Source organism: Podarcis raffonei, chromosome 8 (genome assembly GCF_027172205.1).
Source record: "Podarcis raffonei isolate rPodRaf1 chromosome 8, rPodRaf1.pri, whole genome shotgun sequence".
NCBI classification, from domain to species: Eukaryota; Metazoa; Chordata; class Lepidosauria; order Squamata; family Lacertidae; genus Podarcis; species Podarcis raffonei.
In genome coordinates, this window is record NC_070609.1 from 90,776,569 (window position 1) to 90,799,465 (window position 22,897).

The window sequence follows — 22,897 nt, forward strand, 5'->3', positions numbered from 1 at the left end:
AGCCCTTCACTTTACTACAGGTCCACCACATATGGTAGAGGTCACCCTCCACCTCTCCACACTTCCAACATTTCTTATTTTTTGTTCTCTACATCCTTGCTAGCTTTACCGGCATTAGATGCCATCTGTAGATCATTTCCCACAAATTCTTTAAGGCAGTGCAAGCCGTAAATTTCATGTTTACATTCCATAGTTCTTGCCACGCATCAAAATCGATATTATGGCCAAAATCAATAGCCCATTTAACCATGGCTTCCTTTATCTCTTCGTCTTTCGTATACCAATCCAATAATAAATCGTATGTTTTTGATAGTACTTTATTTTTACCTTCTAGAATATCGATATTGAATTTAGATTTCATAGCACTTTAAATGTATGGTGTGAACACGAGCAGACTGCCTGGGAGGCCATGTGCCCTACCCTGCAAAAGGACACATTTGAAGGACTGCCGGCTGCCCTGTTTAAAGCTAAAGAACCTTTAATGGCTGCCTTAAAAATGGTAGCACTTCCTGAAATTTAATTCCTGTTTTTGATAACACCAAAGATAGAGTGTCACCAAAGATATTAAAAGATTGGCAGTACAGATTTATAAAATGTGTTTGGAATGGTGGGTGGGGACCAAGAGTTGCTTAAAAAATGAAGCATAGTTAAAAACAATGTGGTCTGTTTTTCCCATCCATAAAACTACATTATGAAGCAGCGACTCAGATCTGCGTCCCTCTTCTTTTGTGCAACGTGCAAGTGGGCATCCCAAAGACTGCTAGTCCGACCAGCATGGTGGTCTCCCTCACTCATAAGGGAAAGCAGTTGAACCTTTGGGTGAGCTCTCTCCCATCACCCAGGAGCAAGTGATTGTCCCTCTAAGACCACCTGATTCCCTAGGCCAGAGGGATGTTGGTTTGTTGTTCAAGCATCCTAGCAGTAAGCACAGAACCTAGATTCAGGGAGTCTTTGATCCAGGCCCCCTGGCACCTGACCATAGACAAGCAGACCTTCTAGAATCATAGAGTTGGAAGAGACCACAAGGGCCATCGAGTCCAACCCCCTGCCAAGCAGGAAACACCATCAGGGCACTCCTGACATATGGTTGTCAAGCCTCTGCTTAAAGACCTCCAAAGAAGGAGACTCCACCACACTCCTTGGCAGCAAATTCCACTGTCGAACACCTCTTACTGTCAGGAAGTTCTTCCTAATGTTTAGGTGGAATCTTCTTTCTTGTAGTTTGGATCCATTGCTCCGTGTCCGCTTCTCTGGAGCAGCAGAAAACAACCTTTCTCCCTCCTCTATGTGACATCCTTTTATATATTTGAACATGGCTATCATATCACCCCTTAACCTCCTCTTCTCCAGGCTAAACATGCCCAGCTCCCTTAGCCGTTCCTCATAAGCCATCGTTTCCAGGCCTTTGACCATTTTGGTTGCCCTCCTCTGGACACGTTCCAGTTTGTCAGTGTCCTTCTTGAACTGTGGTGCCCAGAACTGGACACAGTACTCCAGGTGAGGTTTGACCAGAGCAGAATACAGTGGCACTATTACTTCCCTTGATCTAGATGCTATACTCCTATTGATGCAGCCCAGAATTGCATTGGCTTTTTTAGCTGCCGCGTCACACTGTTGGCTCATGTCAAGTTTGTGGTCAACCAAGACTCCTAGATCCTTTTCACATGTACTGCTCTCAAGCCAGGTGTCACCCATCTTGTATTTGGGCCTCTCATTTTTTTTGCCCAAGTGCAATACTTTACATTTCTCCCTGTTAAAATTCATCTTGTTTGTTTTGGCCCAGTTCTCTAATCTGTCAAGGTCGTTTTGAAGTGTGATCCTGTCCTCTGGGGTGTTCGCCACCCCTCCCAGTTTGGTGTCATCTGCAAATTTGATCAGGATGCCCTTGAGTCCATCATCCAAGTCGTTGATAAAGATGTTGAATAAGACTGGGCCCAAGACAGAACCCTGTGGCACCCCACTAGTCACTCTTCTCCTGGATGAAGAGGAACCATTGATGAGCACCCTTTGGGTTCGGTCAGTCAGCCAGTTACAAATCCACTGAGTGGTAGCATAGTCAAGACCGCATTTTACCAGCTTCTTTACAAGAATATCATGGGGCACCTTGTCAAATGCCTTGCTGAAATCAAGGTAGGCTACATCCACTGCGTTCCCTTCATCTACCAGGCTTGTAATTCTGTCAAAAAACGAGATCAGGTTAGTCTGACATGACTTATTTTTCAGAAATCCATGCTGACTATTGGTGATCACAGCATTCCTTTCTAGGTGCTCACAGACTGTTTGCTTAATGATCTGCTCCAGAATCTTCCCTGGTATTGATGTCAGACTGACTGGGCGGTAATTATTTGGGTCCTCTCTTCTCCCCTTTTTGAAAATAGGGACAACATTTGCCCTCCTCCAGTCTTCCGGGACTTCGCCTGTTCTCCAGGAATAGAAAAGGGGTTTTTATTTATTCATTCATTTATATTTAACAAAATAGATACTGCAAGCTGCTTGATTGTAGTAAAACTCTTAACTGATTTACTCAGAATCTTAAAAGGAACAATAAAAACAGTTGAAAATGCTTAAAGCTATTAAAACCTAATAAACAATAAAAGAAAATGTTTGGATGGACTTGCCTAAACAAAGATGTTTGAAGCAGCCACAAAGAGGAGGCAAGAAATTCCGAAGTGTGAGTGGTGCCACACTAAAAGATCATAAAATTAAGGAATGAATATTTTGTGGCACATGTGACAGGGACAGTTCCACAGATCGCAGCTGTTGGGTGGTTGTTCCTGTTTACATGCTTCAGAGATCAGATGCATCTACCCAGCACTTTGGGATTAAACTTCTAGAGACCCCAAGGAGCAAGAATGACTAATCTAGGAACTCGTATTAAAAAAAAAAAAATTAACAAGACAACTCCCGAGGGACAAACAGAAATAAAATATGTTTTTGCTCAGGCCCAGTATCAGCAACCAAAATAATCAAGCATCTGCTAAGGACCCAGTATTATCATGATTATGATTATGATTATAATTCAGAAGGATTCATCACCAGCCAGTTCCAACCCAGCCAACCTGTCAGTTTACGCAGCATAGCACTTTTCCTGCTCACCTCATTCCACCCCACCCCCTTAAACAAAGAGGTTCTTTAGAGGATAGCCACAGTAGCAGCAACACCAAGTTGGGCACTACATTTTGCAGGCAGACACCACATTTCCAATACAAACTGAGCAATGACTCAGCTCCCATTCAAAACTGGCACATCGTGCAGGAGCCAGGACCACCCACCCAGGACCATCTTGTCCAGGGCAAGGTGAGTGACTAGCACCATCAGCCGCTGACTGCTTTTCTTGCTTTCCCTACAGACCCTGGTGTGGTATTTGGATGGAGAGTTGTTGGACAGCGACCCTTTTGTGACTGTCCACCTCCGAGAGTGGAGCACTAAAGCTGTTGACAGGTGAGCCACCAGAAGAAAGCCAAAATGGAGCATCTGGGGGTCAGGGACCATTCTTGCTTTGCATACACCATTGAAGGACCCGTTTGCAATGCTGTTCTCTAGCTAAGTCATGCGTACAGAAATGCATGTTTTTGGTAAAGTATGCATAGTAATGTATATATTAGGGATATAACAAAAAAAATGCATTATACCACGAGAAATTGTTTTGCAAAATTGGGCATATGAGGCAGAATTGCATACAAGCCCGGCCTTGGCTGGGGAGGGCGGGGTATAAATAAAAAATTATTATTATTATTATTATTATTAGGAAAACGCTGCACTAAAATTCTGATGGAACTTTCACAAGGAAGACAAAGCCAAACCACGAATAGATGTGGAAATGTGCAAAGCTGAACTTAAGAGTGGGAAAAGGAGAAACTGAGAGAACCTGAAATTGGTACTAATTCATCCATCCCTAGTGGAGGCTCCCCAGGTGATTTAGAACCCTGGAAGATCAGAGTCCTAAACTGTGCAGAGAGGTTCCACAGTGCAGGAGGGGGTGATGAGGGAGGATGGACCTTTGAACATTTGCGCACACACACCCCAATGTTAGTTTTACACATCAATAGACTTCCTGATCACTGTAATCCATGCACTGGTAACTCTGAGGCTAGATTACTGTAAAGCGTTGTATGTGGGGCTGCCCTTGGGCCTCATTCAGAAGCTCCAGGTAGTGCAGAATACTGTGGCCAGAGCACTGGTGGGAGCTTTTTGTTGAAAACATTGTGGCACCACTGTTAAAACAGCTGCATGAGCTGCCCGTCTAATACTGAGCCACATTCAGTCTTCTTGTATTAATTTACAAAGCCCTGAACATCTTAGGTTCAGGATACCACAGGGATTGCCCGAACCCTTGTATCCCACCACAATCATCTGCAGGAACATCTCTGACCATTCCCAGAGTTGGTGGGGCTCAACAACAGGAAACAGGTCCTTTAGTGTCATCAGTCCACCACTGCCAATAGATATTCAGCAGGTGCCTTTTGTACTTACAAATGCCAGCTAAGAACTTTTCTATTCCATCAGGCCTATACAGGCAATCCAGAGTACCTCATCTTCCACACCAGTCTACAGATGTTTGTTTTAATTCGTTTGCTTTTAACTTACTTTTAATTTTTTATTATTTTACTGGATGTTTTTTAATATGGTTCTATTGCTGTAAACTGCTGTGGTATATTTCTATGCTACAGTGGTATATAAATATGAAAGAAAGAAAGAAAGAAAGAAAGAAAGAAAGAAAGAAAGAAAGAAAGAGAGCTAAGAACCCATTCCTGAGTTCTAGTGTGTTCTCAACAGTCATCCAGCCCCGGTTTCTGTTTTGTTTCTTAACCTTGAGCACTTGTTCCGCCTTGTCTACAGGCATCAGACTGAAGCTTTATTCACGATGTGCTGGTTTTCTATGTGTCTTTTGAGGGGGCGGGGTATTCAAATATGGTATATTCTCCTACACATGCAAAGGTCTAGGGAGCAGTAGGGGGATTATCTCTTTTTTTTGCTAATTGTGTAAACTGGAATGAAGATCCATCTACCTTCAGGGCAAAACTGCAGGTCACATGAAGTGTACCATCTAATGGAACTGTAGTATTTAGAGACTGCTGTGTTTTTGTTTGTTTGTTTTTGTTTCCTTTTCTTTTCTTTCCTTTTCCTTCTTTGGATGTTGCCATGGCCTTTAGCTAGCACAATAAAATCCCCCCCAAAAATTAAAATACGCAACTTCTATGATGGAGAGAAGAATTGGGAATGATGCATGGGTTGGTGTATTAACCCCTCCCTCCCCTGCCAAAGTTTTTACAAATCTTGCCACCCCCCTGCAGCTACACATTGCAACAACAGCAGCTTCCTTCCTGGTGCAAGTAAGTCATGGGCTTTTGTCAGGTATGTGGCAGAGTTCAAGCCCCTCCATGCCCACCACGGCCCCAGTTCTCATCTGGACAACTACTGAGTTGTATAGGGAAGCTTTTTAAGCTTTAATATTTTACTATGTTTTTCTATATGCTGGAAGCCACCTAGAGTGGCAGGGGCAACCCAGTCAGATGGGCAGGGTACAAATAACAAATTATAGTTATTACAATACTAAGAAAGATGTACAAAAGGGTAAACTCCATGTTTAATGTCTCAGGCACACACTGCCATCAAATTCCAGGGGATAGTGGGTGGACCTAGCCAGATGGGTGGGGTATAAATAAATTGTTGTTGTTGTTGTTTAGTCATTTAGTCGTGTCCGACTCTTCGTGCCCCCATGGACCAGAGCACGCCAGGCACTTCTGTCTTCCACTGCCTCCCGCAGTTTGTTCAGACTCATGTTTGTAGCTTCGAGAACACTGTCCAACCATCTCGTCCTCTGTCGTCCCCTTCTCCTTGTGCCCTCCATCTTTCCCAACATCAGGGTCTTTTCCAGGGAGTCTTCTCTTTTCATGAGGTGGCCAAAGTATTGGAGCCTCAGCTTCAGGATCTGTCCTTCCAGTGAGCACTCAGGGCTGATTTCCTTAAGAATGGATACGTTTGATCTTCTTGCAGTCCATGGGACTCTCAAGAGTCTCCTCCAGCACCATAATTCAAATAAATAAATAAATTTAATTATAAATAAATAAATTATTTAAATAATTTAAATAAATAAATTATTATTATTATTATTATTATTATTATTATTATTATTATTATTTAATTAACAGCTGACTCTAGCATCTTCTTGACATTGCCAGGGGAAACTGGCATGTCACAGCCATTTACGTGTTACAAAATATTTGCATCTTTGTGGAAGGATGTGGATTTTGGTGGGCTGGGAGGTCTGACTCCTGTCTGCTTCCTCCTAACCCAACTTTGCCCAACGTGGAACCTTCCAGATGATTTGGACTACGACTCACATCAGCCGCAGGCAGCATAGGCAGCATAGATGCCGTGGGGTTGTAGTCCAAAACATCTGGGGGGCACCATGTTGGGAAGGGGGTCTCCTTCTAACACACTGCTAACTTTTGCACTGGCTTTGAAGCTCTTTGACGACTTCCCCTTATATCTCCTACTCTAGGAATTTTGGCTTTGCTAGCATAGCCCTAGGAGCTGCTTCTGAAAGACCCAGAACTTTGATCAACATCAAGAACCTGGCACTGAGGGATGACAATCTGAAACCAACTGGGGTATGCCAGGAAAGGGGAGTCTGTGTGTGAATGATGAGGGGATCTGGGTGTCCATCTGAGCGGTAGTGAGAGGCAGTGGGCCCAGGACAAGATTACATTGAGTTCCTTCTAGATCAGCCTTCCTCAACCTTCTGCCCTCTAGATGTTCCGTACTCCAGCACCTATCATCCCTGAATCGGCTATGTTGACAAGGGCTGATAGGAATTGGCTGCACATCTGGAAGACACCAAATAGGAAAATACTGCTCTAGATTCCTTGATTTTGAACAATGCTGATGTGGGTTGCCTCCCCTCTAGGGTTCCCTGCTGTGGTGTTGCTTTTCCATAATTATTTGGAAGCAGAATTAACAGGGTGCTTTTAAATAGCCTTAGAAGGGACCTTTGCTGAAGTGGACTTATTTAGAAGTTTGTAAACACTGGTCATGAAGAAGGACATGGCACTGAAAGATAGCATTAGATTGTCCAGCAATGCTCTTCCCATAACTTAAATCTTCCTATATTATTTACTCACAAGTCTATTCAGCGACAGTCCATTCCATGTTGATTTAAAATGTCCTCTTTGTAGGCCCAACTTTTTAATTGAACAGAAATGATTAAAAAGGCCGGAAAGTGCAAAATGGAAGATTTATTTAAAGGCACGGGAGTCCCAAGACACCTCAGTAGCATTTTGCCAGTCTATACAGCACAGGACAGTGCTGTAATTTCTTATTATTGCACACACACAAAAACCATAAATTGGGTCTATAAAGGTAGGATAATAATAATAATAATAATAATAATAATAATAATAATAATAATAATAATTTATTATTTGTACCCCACCCATCTGGCTGAGTTTCCCCAGCCACTCTGGGCGGCTTCCATAGAAACCAAAAATACACTAAAATATCACACATTAAAAACTTCCCTGAACAGGGCTGCCTTAAGATGTCTTCTGAATGTCAGGTAGTTGTTTATCACTTTGACATCTGATGGGAGGGCATTCCACAGGGCGGATAAGTAGAATAAAAACACTGAAATGCAATTATGTGGTGATGGGATCTGTATTATCCATAAATTTAAGTGAGTGAAGGATGCCAGTCCCAGAGTAAAAGGCTAAAAGCAGCCATAGACCCAGTTGTGAAAGAGCCTCAGTGCTTGTCAGCCATCCCAGCAACTTTTCTGGCAATGGCCAAAATAGTGACAGGCCGGAGCAAGTGTGGCTGGAGAAAAATTGCAGAAGGCAGTCTTGCAGATAAATCCACAAAATTAATAGCCCTCTAAGTAATTATAGAAGGGACGCGGGTGGCGCTGTGGGTAAAACCTCAGCGCCTAGGACTTGCCGATCGCATGGTCGGCGGTTCGAATCCCCGCGGCGGGGTACGCTCCCGTCGTTCGGTCCCAGCGCCTGCCAACCTAGCAGTTCGAAAGCACCCTCGGGTGCAAGTAGATAAATAGGGACCGCTTACTAGCGGGAAGGTAAACAGCGTTCCGTGTGCTGCGCTGGCTCGCCAGATGCAGCTTGTCATGCTGGCCATGTGACCCGGAAGTGTCTGCGGACAGCGCTGGCCCCTGGCCTCTTAAGTGAGATGAGCGCACAACCCTAGAGTCTGGCAAGACTGGCCCGTACGGGCAGGGGTACCTTTACCTTTACCTTTAAGTAATTATAAAGGCAACCGAAACTCACAATGTGGAAGATATTTGAGGCACACCAGCAGCCTGGAAGAAATTAAGAAAAAGCTGACGTTCATCTGACGTACAGAAAATTCTTATCTGGTTGCCCTGAGAAAACCCTTCCTTACCATGAGTGAATATAGCAGCCTGCATAGATAAGCTAAAATAATTATTTCTAAAGGAAAATGTAACATTCAGAGAAGAATCCACAAATATTTCTTAGGGGGCCTGGTATCTACAGTGTGGGTGCACACTGGCTATAGCAGACATGAGAAGATAAGGATTCTTATATCCATACTGTTAAAAACTTGCCCAGTGATTTCTGCAGTTCAGGCTGTTGGTCTAGGGATGTGAGCAGGCCAGGCTGCTTTCTTTAGGTTTCAGGTGGGGTTTGCTTGGGAACCCCTTATTGTTTTCACTTTAGCTGCTTGCAAACTAATACACATTCACCTGACTCAACATTTCAGTGTACCATCACTGTGAAGATCTGCTTTTCCCCTGCAGAACCTGCAACAGATCTGCCATCAAAAAAACATGATTTCAGGAAATTTAGTAAGTATGCAGTTGGCTTGGGGACTGATGCCTACCTAGTATTGATTACCAGCGCACAAGCTTGGGTCCTCATTCCATGATGGGCCTCTAAATACTGAACCAGAGAGTTCAACTGCCAACCCTGAGAAAGTCATCATTTCTAAGATGATTTTGATGAAGCAATGAAATCTTAACACCTCATTAGCTTCCTAGGGAAATTTATATTTTCAGTCTATTTGATTTTTTTTCCTCCAGTGTGAGTCTATTTTGCTTGTGTTTTTATGTACAATTGCTGTGCCTTTGTATTATTATTTCTATCAATTATATTGCTCAAAGATTATATTGCTCACCTTCTTATGCCCCTTACGGGTCCCACTGACTTTGTCTGTGTTTTTCATACATACGTCTGCACATTTCATGTGTGTGCAGCAGACTGCGCTGCAATGTAAGCAACACCACCTTCACTCCTGTGTGTTTGAACCACACATTAGACCCAGGAGATCCCCAGAAGGAAAGATTTCTCTTCGCCTTTGATTAATTCTTGTATCATTTCAGAGATTCTGTGCATTATATTGCTTCAAATATTTAGGGGGGAAAGCTATGGAAACAATAGACGTTACAGCACTGTTATTTCTGGTCTTCATCAGTTTGCTGCCCCATCTTTGCAAAGGATTCTGAAACGGAAGAACTGGTTACAAAGGAAACAGATATCCAAGAGGCAACGCCAACACCCACACCCAAGAAAGTGTTGGTCGACAAGAAGCAAGTCTTTCAGGTAAGGTGGTCCAACTGCTGAGGTCAAAATGTAGGAACAATCATTGTTTTAAGACATCCTCTGCCATCCTGATGCCATCCAGTTGCAGCCATACTGGCTGGGACTAATGGGAGATCAGGTGCAATAACATCTGGATGATGACTAGTTGGCCTCCGCTGCTATAAAGTCTCCTCTTTCTATCTCAACTATTTTCCCTTGGATGTAACTCACCGGTAAAGATGTCAGAGAATTCCAACAAAAATGGAAGTGGGACCATAAATTGTCAGTGTTCACTTATTTGTCCCATATCTGGGACATAAATCAATCTAGTAAATACAATCCGTATTTGCTTTTGCTTTCAGTCCACCAATGATACATCATTGATTACGTTTCTTCCCCATTTGCACTACATATCCTTTGCATCAGAATGAATAGGGTGTAATAATGTAGTGACAATGCAATTCAGTTAATTAATTATGTAGATTACATTTGTTGTGTAATTTCACTGCAGTGGATAGTGAGAGAAGTAATGCAGGCTTGGGCAGAAGATGAACTGCAGTGGAACAGTGGAGCGTGTGACATATACGTGGCGAACCAGGAAATGCTGCCTTCTTCCATTCCTACCCACTGGCTTACATCCTGGAGTCTGAGCTCCACTATCCCTTGTCACCTCCACCTCTTTGTTCTCTTATTTTGGCCCTTTCTCCAAGCATGTCTCCATTCTGGGTGTTGCTCACCTGCCTGTTGGCCATAGACTATGACAACAGATCACAGATGCTTTCAGAGTGTGGCCAACATGTTGTCTCTCTCATTCTAGGTGCGAGTTGGAATAATAGAGTGCCGGCAGCTGCAAGAAAACAACATCAAGCCGGTGGTCAAAGTCTCTATTGGGGATTACGTGTTCAGGACGAGAATTAAATTTGGGATCAGCCCCTACTACAATGAGGTTGGTATTCTGTGAGCTTTCGGGTGGCATGCACAAACACTGTCCTTGGCTGACAGGGGCTTTCCTGTCTGGGGCTCAAATGAAAAAGTCATTGTACAGTAGCAGGATCTTAGGACTTGAAGGTGCTGGCTTGCTAAGAGGAAGAGATGCTGTATTTGGAAAGGCACTATGAACCACCTGCTTTCTAGAATGAACACACTATGAGGCTGTTTGCAGTCATTTCTGCAATGTTGGGGAACCTGTGGTCCTCAAGACGTTGCTGGACTCTGTCCCTCGTTAGCCCAAACCAGCATGGTCTGTGCTCAGAGATGATGGGAGATGTAATCCAACAACATCTGCAGGACAACATGTTTGCTACCCCTGCTGTAGAGAGTAAGAGGAACAGCTTTCCTCCTATCTACAATCCAGCAGCAATAGCTCAATAACTATACAAATCGAGTGGAGGAAGCCAGTTGGGCAGAGGAAAGCTACTTTCCTGGTCCAATATAAGTAAATGGTGTTATTGTCCAGACCATAGTCAACTGCAATCCAAAGAAAATGAAAGAGAGCCTATAGCTCATTGGTAAAGCAACAAAGGAAGTGATCTTATATCAAGTCAGCCCATTGGTCCACCTAGCTCAGTAATGTCAACACTGACTGGCAGCAGCTCTCCAATCTTTCCCATCCATACCTAGATATGCCAGGGATTGAACCTGGGGTTTTTTGCACTCATAGCATTCTCTGTCACTGAGCTTAGGGATAAATAATAATAATAATAATAATAATAATAATAATAATAATAATAATTAATTATTATTATTATTATTATTATTATTATTATTAATAATATTTATACTCTGGGTGGCTTCAAACACACATTTAAAATAAAAAAAATCAAACATTAATATTAACAACCTGTTCATGCAGATATCAGATCCAAACTGGCATGTTCAGTTAAACAGTTTCCCCCCTCCTCCATTTAAATAACAGACAGGAAAAACCCTTTCTTGCCTAGGATAGTTTGGTTCAGCATAAGGCAACTACATTTGTCCAAAATGATTAGATATAATTGGTAGACTAACCAATTAACCTTTAGTCGCTCAAGCAGTTGGGACCAGTTGGAACTGGTGAAAAATAAACTATCTTGGGACATGAGAGTTAAATGCTCACACCTTTGCTTTTGGGGACTGTTTTGATTCATCCTGTTCTCACAGTGGCGAACGAGGGAGCAGAACTTGAGCACAAGAGTAGCGCTCTCCCCTCTCATGGTTTCCAGCAAGTGGCATTTTGAAGCACTGCTGCCTACAGCTGTGAAGGTGGAATAAAGCCATCATGACTAGGAGCCATTGACAGCCCTCTCCTCCTCCGTGGATTTTTCTAATTCTCTTTTAAAGCCATCCAAGCTGGTGGCCATCACTGCCTCCTGGAAAGCAAGCTCCATGGCTTGACTGAACACAGCATCTCCTTCTAACAATATTCTATTTTCTTTATCAGCACGTAAGACAACTGTTTTGGAGGGGATTCAACAACATGCTTGATGGTGGTATCATCTTTATGGTCCTTTTTTGCACCTGCTGAAGACAAGTCTATTCACCCAGACCTTTTAAATGACATACATTTTACCTCTGGGCCACTCTATTTATAATTGAGTTTTAAATTATGCTTCTGTGTTTTGCTTTTCTTGTTGTTTTATTAGGTTTGTTTTGGTTTGCTTCCTGTGAGTACCCAGAGAACTCCTGTTATAGTATAGCTGCATAAAAGTAGAAACTATGCATGAATGATTACTCAGGTGGAAAGCCCTTTAATGGGTTTGAAGCTGCAACAAGGACTTTTCAATATTGCCTCTGCTGCAAGGTTGTCATCTTACTGCAGCCATAGGCAACCTCGGCCCGCCAGATATTTTGGGACTACAATTCCCATTATCCCTGACCACTAGTCCTGTTGCCTAGGGATCATGGGAGTTGTAGTCCCAAAACATCTGGTGGGCCGAGGTTGCCTATGCCTGTCTTACTGCAACCTAGGTACCTCTCTTCTTCATCCACATTTGTTTGATTTTCCTTAGACATTCGTTCAGACTTTTGATGAGAGACCTATGCAACTATTCGACCAGTTCATTGACATCCAGGTGAGAAAGCGACATCTAGTCCTTCCTTTTCAACAGAATCCCATGTCCTCAAGAGCAGCCCGTGTGGTGCTCTCCAAAGGCTGGCAGGCTCCAGCTCCTAGCAGCCCCCAAAGTCTGGCATGATAGGAGTTGGATTCCAGCAACCTCTGGAGGTCAAAAGGTTAGACACGTCTTGTGATTGCATTACCTTGTGATTCTTGTAAAGAAGCAGCAAATTGGGTTGTCGGCAACTGGGGCCACATTAGCACCATAAATTTGAAGCACTATCGTGTCACTTTAAACAGCCCCAAAGAATGCTGGGAGCTGTAGTTTGCTAAGGACACTGAGAGTTATTGGGAGACTCCTGTTCCCCTCACAAAGCTACCATTCCCAGAGTACTTTAACAATCAATCCCTCTTCACAGGGAACTCTGAGAATTGTAGCTCTGGCAGGCTTCATTCGGACTCAGGGCTGATAACCTGGGTAGCAGAACTGGCAATTTTGTAAAGGAAGAAGCAGACCAGATGTAAAGTGACTTCTAGTGTGGAATCTTCAGAGAGTCTTAGTGGAACAAGGAGGCAGAAGGAGTCGTAGCAGAAACGGAGGAGTGGATACAAGAACAAACACAGAGATTCCCAAGCATATAGGAACAAGGCCATCCCACCACCGTCCCCAGCAAGTAGCTAGAACCTTGTCCTCAATCCACATCCTCAGCTAAACACTGCAAGGTCCCAGGGTCGTTCATCGCAGCTCCAAGGAACCTGGCCAGGTGAGAGGTTGCATGAGCTGCTTCTGAGACGTTGCATGCCCATGGACTGTGGGCACTCTTTGCCACTCCCCAGCCACGCTTCCTTCTCACAAGAGGTCACAACACCTAAAACGCCACAAATGACGGTTAAGCAACTAGGTTGTTCCACTCAGAGTAGACCCATTGGAATTCCTTCACTTGTTAGGCCACATTCGCACCATACATTTAAAGCACTACAATACCACTTTAAACAGTCCTGACTTTCCCCAAAGGATTCTGAGAGCTGTACTTTATTAAGGGTGCTATTAAGGAGGCCCCTCTCCCCTTCACAGAGCTATAATTCCCAGATTTCCCTGTGAAGAGGGATTGTTAAACCACTGTAGGAAGCGTAGCTTTAGGAGGGGAATGGGGGTCTCCTAACAACTCTTGGCACTCTTAACAAACTACAGCTCCCAGAATCCTTTGGGGGAAGCCAGGACTGTTTAAAGTGGTATCATAGCACTTTATGATGTGGATGTGGGCTGAGAGAGCTAGCAGGGCAAAAGGAGGAGACACCCATTCCTGGGACTGAGGCCTAAGAAGAAGCCATCAGGCAGGAGAACCAGAAATAAGGATAGAAAACCAACACACTATTGCCCAGGTGAAGTCCAAGCTTGACCCTGACACTTTTTGTTAGGTCTTTCAAGTCAGGAACATAGGAAGTTGTCTTGTATCAAATCAGGCTGCTGGTGTATTTGTTATACACTGGCTGGCAGCAGCTCTCCAGGGTTTCAAACAGATGTCTTTCTCATCTTTACCTGGAGTTTCCTGAACCTGGGACTTTCAGCAGGCAAAGCAGGTAGTCTCCCTCTGGACTGTGGCCCTTTCCCCGCCTAGCCTGATGTTAGGCAAGTGTGGTGTGTACACCAGAAGAAGTGGTGTGGGCTGGTGGCTCTTGAGTCACCTTCCTCCAGCTCCCATTGATTATGTTTTCCATTCTTCCACACCCTCTGCGCAGACAGTGTGTTGTTCCTGGGTTGCCTGTTTTGCATTCTAAACCCTTAAATCTATTCCTTTTCCTCGAAGATACAAAAGAAGCCCCAATGCAAGTGGCAAAAGGATAACGCAGCTGCTAATTGTATCTCACTTAGACTAGGGGCAACCCATGTGGTGCATCGCCCAGTCCAGTACCAGTAGCGTATTCAGGACACCCCATTAGAGGGTAGAAGTCTCTGTCCAGAAGCCAAGCATGGGGTGGGCGGGCCTTAGGGCTTCCAGCAAATGGCCTTAGCGTGGCCACCTCAGTAGCTTGGTGTCTTGGAGAGGCCAAAGTCCTTGGCATAACCCTGAAAATGTTTCAGCCCTCCAGCAGGAGGCTAAAACAAATATATAGTACACCCGATGCCTGAGCCAAAATTCCACCTACTTCTGTAAAGTTGTGGCCATTTTTAATCCAGATTGTTGTCTGGTTGAGTTTATTTTATCACTCCTTATTTTAGTCACTGCCTGGGGGAGAGTGGAGTTGCGACTGAGGCCACAATTGCCTCTTACTCCGACCAGACACAAGCAATGTGGTGGGGGCCCCGCCGCATATAGTATTTTGGAGTTCAGCTCCCATCAGCCCCGGCATGGCAATTTCAGGGATCAAGGATGATGGGAATTGTAGTCCTCAACATCTGGAGGCACTGCATTGCCAACCCCTATACTAGGCAGACAAGGCAGCTTTGTGGGAGGGGAGGGGAATTTATGTGTGTTTCTTTTTTAGGTACTGAACTCCAAGGCAATACGGGCCGATTCCCTCATTGGGGTCTTCAGGGTGAGCAGATGCAATTTTGGCTGACATCTACAGAGAGGCAGAAATCAAGAGGGGCCTCCCTGCTGGTGACGCTCAGTGGGCCTTGAGCTGCTCTGGGCTGGCCCCCGAGACAAGGGAAAGAGTCTTTTTTAGAAGTTCTGATCTCTCAGCCAAGCTTTTGACATTCATTCATTCATTGTTTGTTTGTTGTTTTACCACTGGTAGCACTCAACATCTGGCAACACCCAACACTTAAACAGGCTCTATTTATGGCAGCTAATTACATTAGAGCAACAACTACTAAATGCAATGTTATATTAGGGTATTGTTTGCCTATAAAGGCAGTGAAAATGCCATACAAAAATGCCATAGGGGAGAGTGCTTGCAAACATGTCTATATTTGTCAAAACTGCATTTAAGAATTAGGGGAAATTCACACTAAGGAAACCAAATTGCTGCAGAAATGTGAAGAACTGAATTTAAGATTGGAAAAAGGAGAAACTTAGAAAACCAGAATTTGTAAATCCCTGGTCCCAGCTCACACCTTGGGCTGGTTTCCTTGGAGTGAAGGCCACGGAAGGATGATGGTGATTTCTGTGGTAGAAGGTTTATAAGCACAGGCTGAGCATGTTCTGGAAGGTTTACAGCATTAATCTTCCAGCTGATGATCTCTTCCTCCTACTTTCGGTTCCTGGGGTGGGTCACCAAAGTCATAGCTTTGGATTCTTGCAGAGAGCAAGTCAGGCCTCCGTGTCTCTTCTGCAGCTCTAGCCCCCAGACGGCCATTCTCCTGTGTCCTTTTCCACACAGAGATATCTTGAAGACATCCCCTTTAGCCAGGGAGAGGGCGGGAGACACACCCTCTTCCACTGACCACCCAGAAGAGCCTCCAGAGATTTAGAGTTTCTGTGACAACACATTAGCATACATTACAATACAGATACTTAATAGACCTGCCTATGCTATTTCCTTAATAAAGAAGCATTTGACCATTTTAGCAATCTCCCCTTTTCCTGTGGAAGCCCATTTTAGTTATAAAATCACAGGATTGGAAGGGAACCCCACCTCCCGCAAAAAGGAAAAACCACCACAATTTAGTCTAACCACAAACTCTTTGCAATATTCTGAATTGCCCTGAAATTTTCCCACAGCTCAATTTTTCCTTTCCTTGACAATTCCTGTAACTCCTTCTGTTTTTCTCTCTCTGCAGATTGAGATCGGGCTTGTGTATGAATCTCCAGGTACTGTTGTCTAGAGCCAGTGGCGAGTTTGAGGGCTCTTGGGAGGCAGGGTGTCCAAGACCCTTCAGCCACTGTTCCCTTCCTCCGCCCTCCATTGGGCTTTGTGCTCCATCCTCACATCACAAGCTCCATGGATGTTTTTGGTGTCAGAGACTGTTAATTGTCCTACTGGTTGTTTTGTACTAATTGAAGGCAATTGAGAGTGAGAGCTAGTGAGGCAATGTAAGCAACCAGATTAACCTTTTCACAAGGAGTGCCTAAAAGAATTGGAAAAGGAAGCCCTCATCAACAAGGCCAAAACCATTCATGGAAACTTGTGAAAAGTTTCAGCTCAGATTTGGGGCTTGACAGCTTATATTACCTACAGAGTAAGGAAAGAGGGACTCTGACCAGGTCACACAGTTTTATATTGACATTTGACAGAAAGGAAGCATCCTTGTGATACTGTTACTCATAGCAACTCCCCTGCGAGGACTTTTTAGTTAAGAGAAAAGGTGAGCAAGAGGTGAAATGACAGAGGTGTCTAAAATGATGCCTGTCCTGGAGAAAGTGGACAGAGAAACGTTTTTCTCCCTCTCTCATAACACCTGAACTCATGAACAATCAATGATGTTGGAAGATTCAGGACAGATAAAAGAAAGCCCTTCTTCACAAAGCAGTTAAACAGTTAAAATATTGAACTGCGGAACTCACTCCCGCAGGAGGCAGTGATGGCCGCCATCGAGGATGGCTTTAAAAAAGGATGCGGCAAATCCATGGAGGAAAAGGCTGTCCTTGGCAATCAATGGCTGCTGGCCATGATGACTATGCTCTGCCTCCCTGGCTGGAGGCAGCAAGGCCTCTGAGGACCAGAGAGGGCTCTTGGGCTCGGGTCCTGCTTGCAGGCTTCCCACAGGGATCTGGCAGGCCCTGGTGAGAACAGGATTCTGGCCAAGCCTGATCCAGCAGGATCTTCTAATGTTTTTAAAATGAATGTCTATCCACAATTAGATGGCACTTCTGGATGGTGTGAATGTTGGCTCTTGTTCTTTTCCCTAGGTCATGCTCTGATGGGCAAATGGCTGAGCCTCTATGACCCAGCTAATCTCAATGCCGGACTAAGGGGCTATGTGAAAGTTAACCTCTGTGTCCTTGGAGCTGGAGATCAGGCGCCGGTAAAAATCTTTACATTACAACATCTTCACCACCTCAACAGAGGCTTGTCACGGGCATTCAAGTTCATGTGATGCCATTGGCAGCTATTAAAATGATGGGGTGCCTTGTTTGGATAATGGAATAAAGCATCATTTTTCAAGACTGGTAGGTCAGACACCAACTTGCTAAACAGTTTAGTAGAGCAGGACAGGCTGACTAGACAAGCAGAACTCTTGGTGGCCTTGTACCAGCAGCCTAAATAGGAAGAACTTGGGATTTTAGCAGCAACATTCTTAAGAAGATAAATATTATCTATACCTGGGTCCTGCTACAGGATGCCAACAGCAGCTCAGTTAGTTAGAGTGTGGTGTTGAGAACATCAAGGTTGCGGGTTCAGTAAGGGACAGCTGCATATTCCTGAACTAGATGATCCTCAGGATCCGTTCCAACTATGATTCCATGATTCTACTATGTGGGGTGCCCACCCAAATTCCTATGCCAGACTGGGATGGTGGATATGGAGTGTTAGACTTATTCCTGTGGGGAACAAGGTTCAAACTCCTATTTTGCCCTGAAGCTCAGTGGGTGAATGGGGTCCAGTTGCTCCATCTTGACCTTACCACCCGTCTCGATTTGCACCTGCCCCTACATTAAGAACCTCACAGGACAGCTGCTTGGGGTTCCCCCACCATCTAAAGGACCTTTTGGGTAGCAGCACTCCAGCCATGGAACACCCTCCCCAGAGAAGTTTGCCTGAAGCCTGTCTTTTGTTTGTTGCTGCTTTTCCTTCTCTCACCTTTTGCAGATAATTTTAATTGCTCTTGCAATTCTGTGGTCTTTAGCTTTATTTAAGTTTTGTTTGTGCCTATATTTGAATTGTTGCAAACTTTTCCAGGGACATGAACAAGCAGCGGAAAAAGACCTATAATTAATTCATTACCTTACCTCATAAGGTTGTTTTGAGAACAGAACCATGAATTCTACTCTGAGTACCTGGCCAAATGGAAAAGGCCCACCTTACACCATTGCCTGCCCCCATGTGGCCCTTCTGTGTGGCTCACCACAGGGAGAAGCTACAGGACAGCAGGTCCCATATGCCAGATCTACTGTTTTCTTGGGAGACAGCATGCCTGTTTAAACTGGGTTGAGTTTTTCCACAGCTTTCCTTGCAAAACTGTGGGCTGGTTCCAACATTGCATTTGTTCCTGCTACAGTGTTTGTGCTCCTTTTGCAGCTGCCACTGAAATGAACACAGAAAGTGCCCTGTTTGAATCTGAAACTCCCTCCGTGTTCTGTAGGGATGATCTGTGACAGCTTTCACTCACCTAGGGCCCTCCCTATATTTGAGACTGAAAAAGGATTATGGGGAAGGGAGCTCCCTGACAGAGCACCTGCTTTGCTTGCAGGAAGTCCTGCCCCCCACCCCCCCGGCATCTCCAGGTGGGGCAGGGAATGTCTCCCATCCAAAGTCTTGGGAGCCGTTGCTGGTCAGTGTGGCCAGGTAGGCCAATGGCCTGATCCATGATAGGGCAGCTTCCTGTGTTCCCATCCATCCCAACTAGCCCAGCTGGGGCAGGCTGCGGCTGATGGGGGTTGTGAGCCAAAAACATCTAGAGGGCCACCAGCATCTGGGTCACAGGTTTATGTTGCGCCTTTCTCTTCTCCAAGGATGCAGCCCATTTGCCAGACAGTGGCGATTTGGAGGCCAACCTCCTGCAGGCGGCAGTAATGCCAGCAGTTCGCAGAGCCATGCTCCAGCTCTTTGTATACCGAGCAGAAGATTTGTCTCCAAGTAAGTCTGCCTCCTCTCTCTCCACACACACACACAAGATTACTTCTGTTTGGCCAGTGCTTTCTAGGCACAAGTTCGAGAAGTTTTTCGTTTGCCCATCTGCTTTTCCCAGAAAACTCACTGTTTACTGCTAAATCAGAAGAAACCCCAATCGGGTTTTTGAGTATGGGTGTTTGTTCTGATTCAGCAGTAAACAATGGACAAAGGAAAAACCTCTTGGTGACTCTGCATCCCTGTACCACACTCATAAAGTGCCCTCTTTGTCACAGTGGGGTGGCAGTGCGAAACCAAGATAGGGACAATGGCCCCTTTCTCTTTTTTGTCTTTTTCTATAGAGAGACTGATTTTATTTTGCAAATTGCAGCACAATTTTTTTTAAAAAAAAGTGATAACCATTAAGATCAGTAGATGTAGCTTGGTCCCTTGGTTTCCTCGTATGTTAATCTTCCTCATGTTAATCTTTGCATAATGAGAGTGAGATGCCAAACACACTTATACCAATTTGCAATCAAAAATTCAGAGGATGTTTTCCAGCCTCCATCTGTTGATCAGGCTGCAACCAAGAGGAAATTAATAAGGCATTTGTGGAGGAGGTTTCCCGCAGCAGAGGAAACCGCTTGGGCGCCTGGAGCGGTGCTCCCAGGGGCAGCGTGAGCCACCCATAGGAGCGGGGCGAGGGCAAGGCCAGCCGCCCATAGGGGCAGGGTGAGGGCAGGGCCTTTGGAGTCTGCCTGCCCCCTCCCACTCAGCCACCCTACAGCTGGGGAGGGGGCAGCGGATGGACTGTTTCGGCAGTGTGGAGCCTCTATGCGCCCAAGCCACCATGTCTCTCCCAGGAGAGACGAGTGGCTTGGGTGCACTGCAAGCCCTGCGGTGAGTGCTGCCCAGCATTTTGTCACCCCTCTTGGTGGGAACACCCAGGGCGGCTCGCACCCCCTTCCTCCGCCTCTAGGAGGTTTGGACCAGTAAAAATAGACAAGAGCTTAAGGGGCAGCTTCTGGGAGGGTCTCTCCCTTCATGTGAGACTTAGCATTTCCAGAGCACTGAAAGTGGCGTGAGAATGGGTTAGCTTCCTGTGGTGTATAACAAGGATGGGGAAGCTTTTTCAGCCAGAGAGCCACGTTTCCTTTGGGGGGCCTTCTGTATGGCAGCCGTGTGCAGGGTTCCAGGGAAAAGATGCTGGAGCAGTGGATATAAATGTTGCCTTTGTATACTAGGCTGTTTTTAAACAAAGCTATGTTTTTTAAAGAGCTATGTAACAGATTTAAGCACCACAAAACTTCCCACCCACAAAAACAAACAAACCACACACTTATTATGGAAAAATGTTTGAAGTAGCCCTGGTCAGTGGGGGAAAGTCTTTGCATTTTTCATATGCATTTGCAATTAATTAAATACATAGGGTAGCAGTAGGGCTGGGATGTCCTTTCAGGAGCTAAGCCCACGTCCTTCCCCACGTGTTGTTATGACTTTGCCCTTGTCTTTGCAGTATGCCAGGCTTTATAAAGAACTTAATGAGCTTTGCTGCTTTTTGCAAGCAAAAATGCTTGTTAATTTGTAATTTCAGAAATTCTATGCCTGGGCTGGGCCAGACAATGGAGTCCCAGTTAAACTGGTGGGTCAGAGAGTGAGGATAATAGCACAGTTTTGCTCTTGTGTTGGTGGACACAGTGGACTAAGCCTTTGCTTGTAAAGGGGCAGGGGGAAAAGGCAATAACCAAGGGATCACCTTAAGCTTTGTCCTGGCTTAAGAACAGAAGAAGAGCCTTCTGAGTCAGGTCAAAAGCCCCTCCTGACCCAGCATTCTCACAGTGTCCAACTGGATGTTTGTGGGAAGCCTGCAAGCCAGACCTGAGTACGATAGCGCTCTCCACACCTGCAATTCCCAGCAAGTGGTATTTAGAGACCTACTGACTCCAGCCATGGAGGGAGGACATAGCCACCATGGCATGCATTGCAGTGGTGCATTAGTGCTCATGCATGGCCTCCACAGTTCAAGCATGCACAGTAAGTAAAAGTGCTTCTTCTGACCTTTTCTCAAAACTTGAGAAGCAGGATAATTGCTGTTTTGTTTTTTTAATTTCAACTGGGTTTTGCTCTAGGAAGCTTTTTGGCTGAAGAACAAGGGGGGGAATGATTTACTTAAATAAATCAATAAATTTTTCAAAAAAATAAACACAACAAAACAAAACAAAAACAATTTTTAACAAAGAACATTCAGATAAGTGGCTCAGAGGTCAAAACACAGCCAGACAAGGGTTTGTTTCTGTTAGTCTATTATATGAGTGAGAAGGCTTGAATCGTTTCTTCTAAATGATATAGGTGGATAGTTCAGATTCATGTTCCTCCAGGTTCCCTTATGCGGTCAACACATTCCCATTAGAGCTGTCTAGCAGATAAGAGAGTAAGGAAGGGCTAACACCCTGGTAAAATGGGATCATCAAAAAAGATTTAATAGGGCTCTTACTTTCCTCAACAGTACGGAGCAACATGGATGTTGATCCCACTGGCGGTTCAGTTGACCCTTCTCTGGAAGTTGATTTTGCAGGGAAACTGGTATGTAAAATGCAGCCCTAATTATTTTATTCTTCCTTAAAGGAAGACAATAGCTTCTTAAGAAAATAACATCTGCTACTTATAAACAATACAATAAGGTTCTGTATTCTACAGCCTTTGAATTTACTAGCCTGTACAGTCTATGTTAATCTCTAGTAGCATAAATGGAGGAAAGGGCCAATATTTCAATCCATCTTTGCCTGATCACTGAAGGCCCCTGATGCTCACCAGAAATAGCCTAGCCAATGGTTGTTTGCAAGCCTAGTGTTTGGTGGAAATGACAAGTTGCAGTAATGCAAAACAAAAGCAGGGTAACTACCTCCTATTTACCTGGGAACTCATTTTTATGTCTTGCATGGAAAGATGCAACTTGAGAATGACTTGAAGGTGTGTCTGTTAGAATTGTCAAAGGGTGCATTTTGCAAAACTCTGGTGCCAGTTTGGAAGGAGGCTGACACAGAAACCCAAGCATGCCAGTGACGCGAGTGCCTTGCTGGCAGGTCCTGGTGTTTCCACACAGAGAGGCATTTTCTTCCAGGTAGTGCTTCATTGACACATGCTCAGCCTCAGGCTTAGCTGGAAATCATAGCACTGGACTCACTTTCTGCAGGTGAGCTGCTTCTGGTTGCCCTTGAGGACCCTAAGGAAATTGGGGAGGTGGCAGCAATCAAGTCCCACACAAAGCAATGCACCCTCCTTCCAGCTATCCTCAGCGTGGGCTAGGTGCCATTTTTTAGCTACCAGTGACACCTGGGAGCCTGGCTATTAATATCTCTCTAATATTAATATTTTTATGGAGCACTATCAATGTACATGGTTCATAATTGTGGGTGGGGGAGAAATTCTACCTAATTCATATTTCCTGAAATGATACACAAACTAAACTGTAGTTATGCTTTGAAATCAGCAGCTCTTTGAATTTTACAATGCAGTTCTCCAACCCCAAGAAATGTGTACAGAAATGTGTTTATTGGAGGAAAGTGTGCATAAAAATGTATATATCGTTGAAAATAATACCAAAGTGCAGTACATTGTTTTAGAGAAACTTCCTTTCAAAAATGTGTATACAGTC

At 44.6% G+C, this 22,897-nt stretch overlaps 1 protein-coding gene across 1 annotated transcript in view; it reads left to right on the forward strand.

Annotated features, from left to right (window-relative positions):
* The window catches only part of FER1L5 (fer-1 like family member 5), a 90,135-nt gene that overhangs the window by 4,080 nt on the left and 63,158 nt on the right, over positions 1-22,897 (forward strand). Inside the window, exons 3-13 of the mRNA XM_053401966.1 lie at positions 3,350-3,441; positions 6,506-6,614; positions 8,734-8,818; positions 9,445-9,572; positions 10,369-10,497; positions 12,539-12,601; positions 15,073-15,123; positions 16,313-16,343; positions 17,382-17,497; positions 19,146-19,269; positions 21,749-21,825. Coding sequence (XP_053257941.1) covers positions 3,350-3,441; positions 6,506-6,614; positions 8,734-8,818; positions 9,445-9,572; positions 10,369-10,497; positions 12,539-12,601; positions 15,073-15,123; positions 16,313-16,343; positions 17,382-17,497; positions 19,146-19,269; positions 21,749-21,825 — 1,005 coding nt within the window. The remainder of the gene's footprint in view (positions 1-3,349; positions 3,442-6,505; positions 6,615-8,733; positions 8,819-9,444; positions 9,573-10,368; positions 10,498-12,538; positions 12,602-15,072; positions 15,124-16,312; positions 16,344-17,381; positions 17,498-19,145; positions 19,270-21,748; positions 21,826-22,897) is intronic.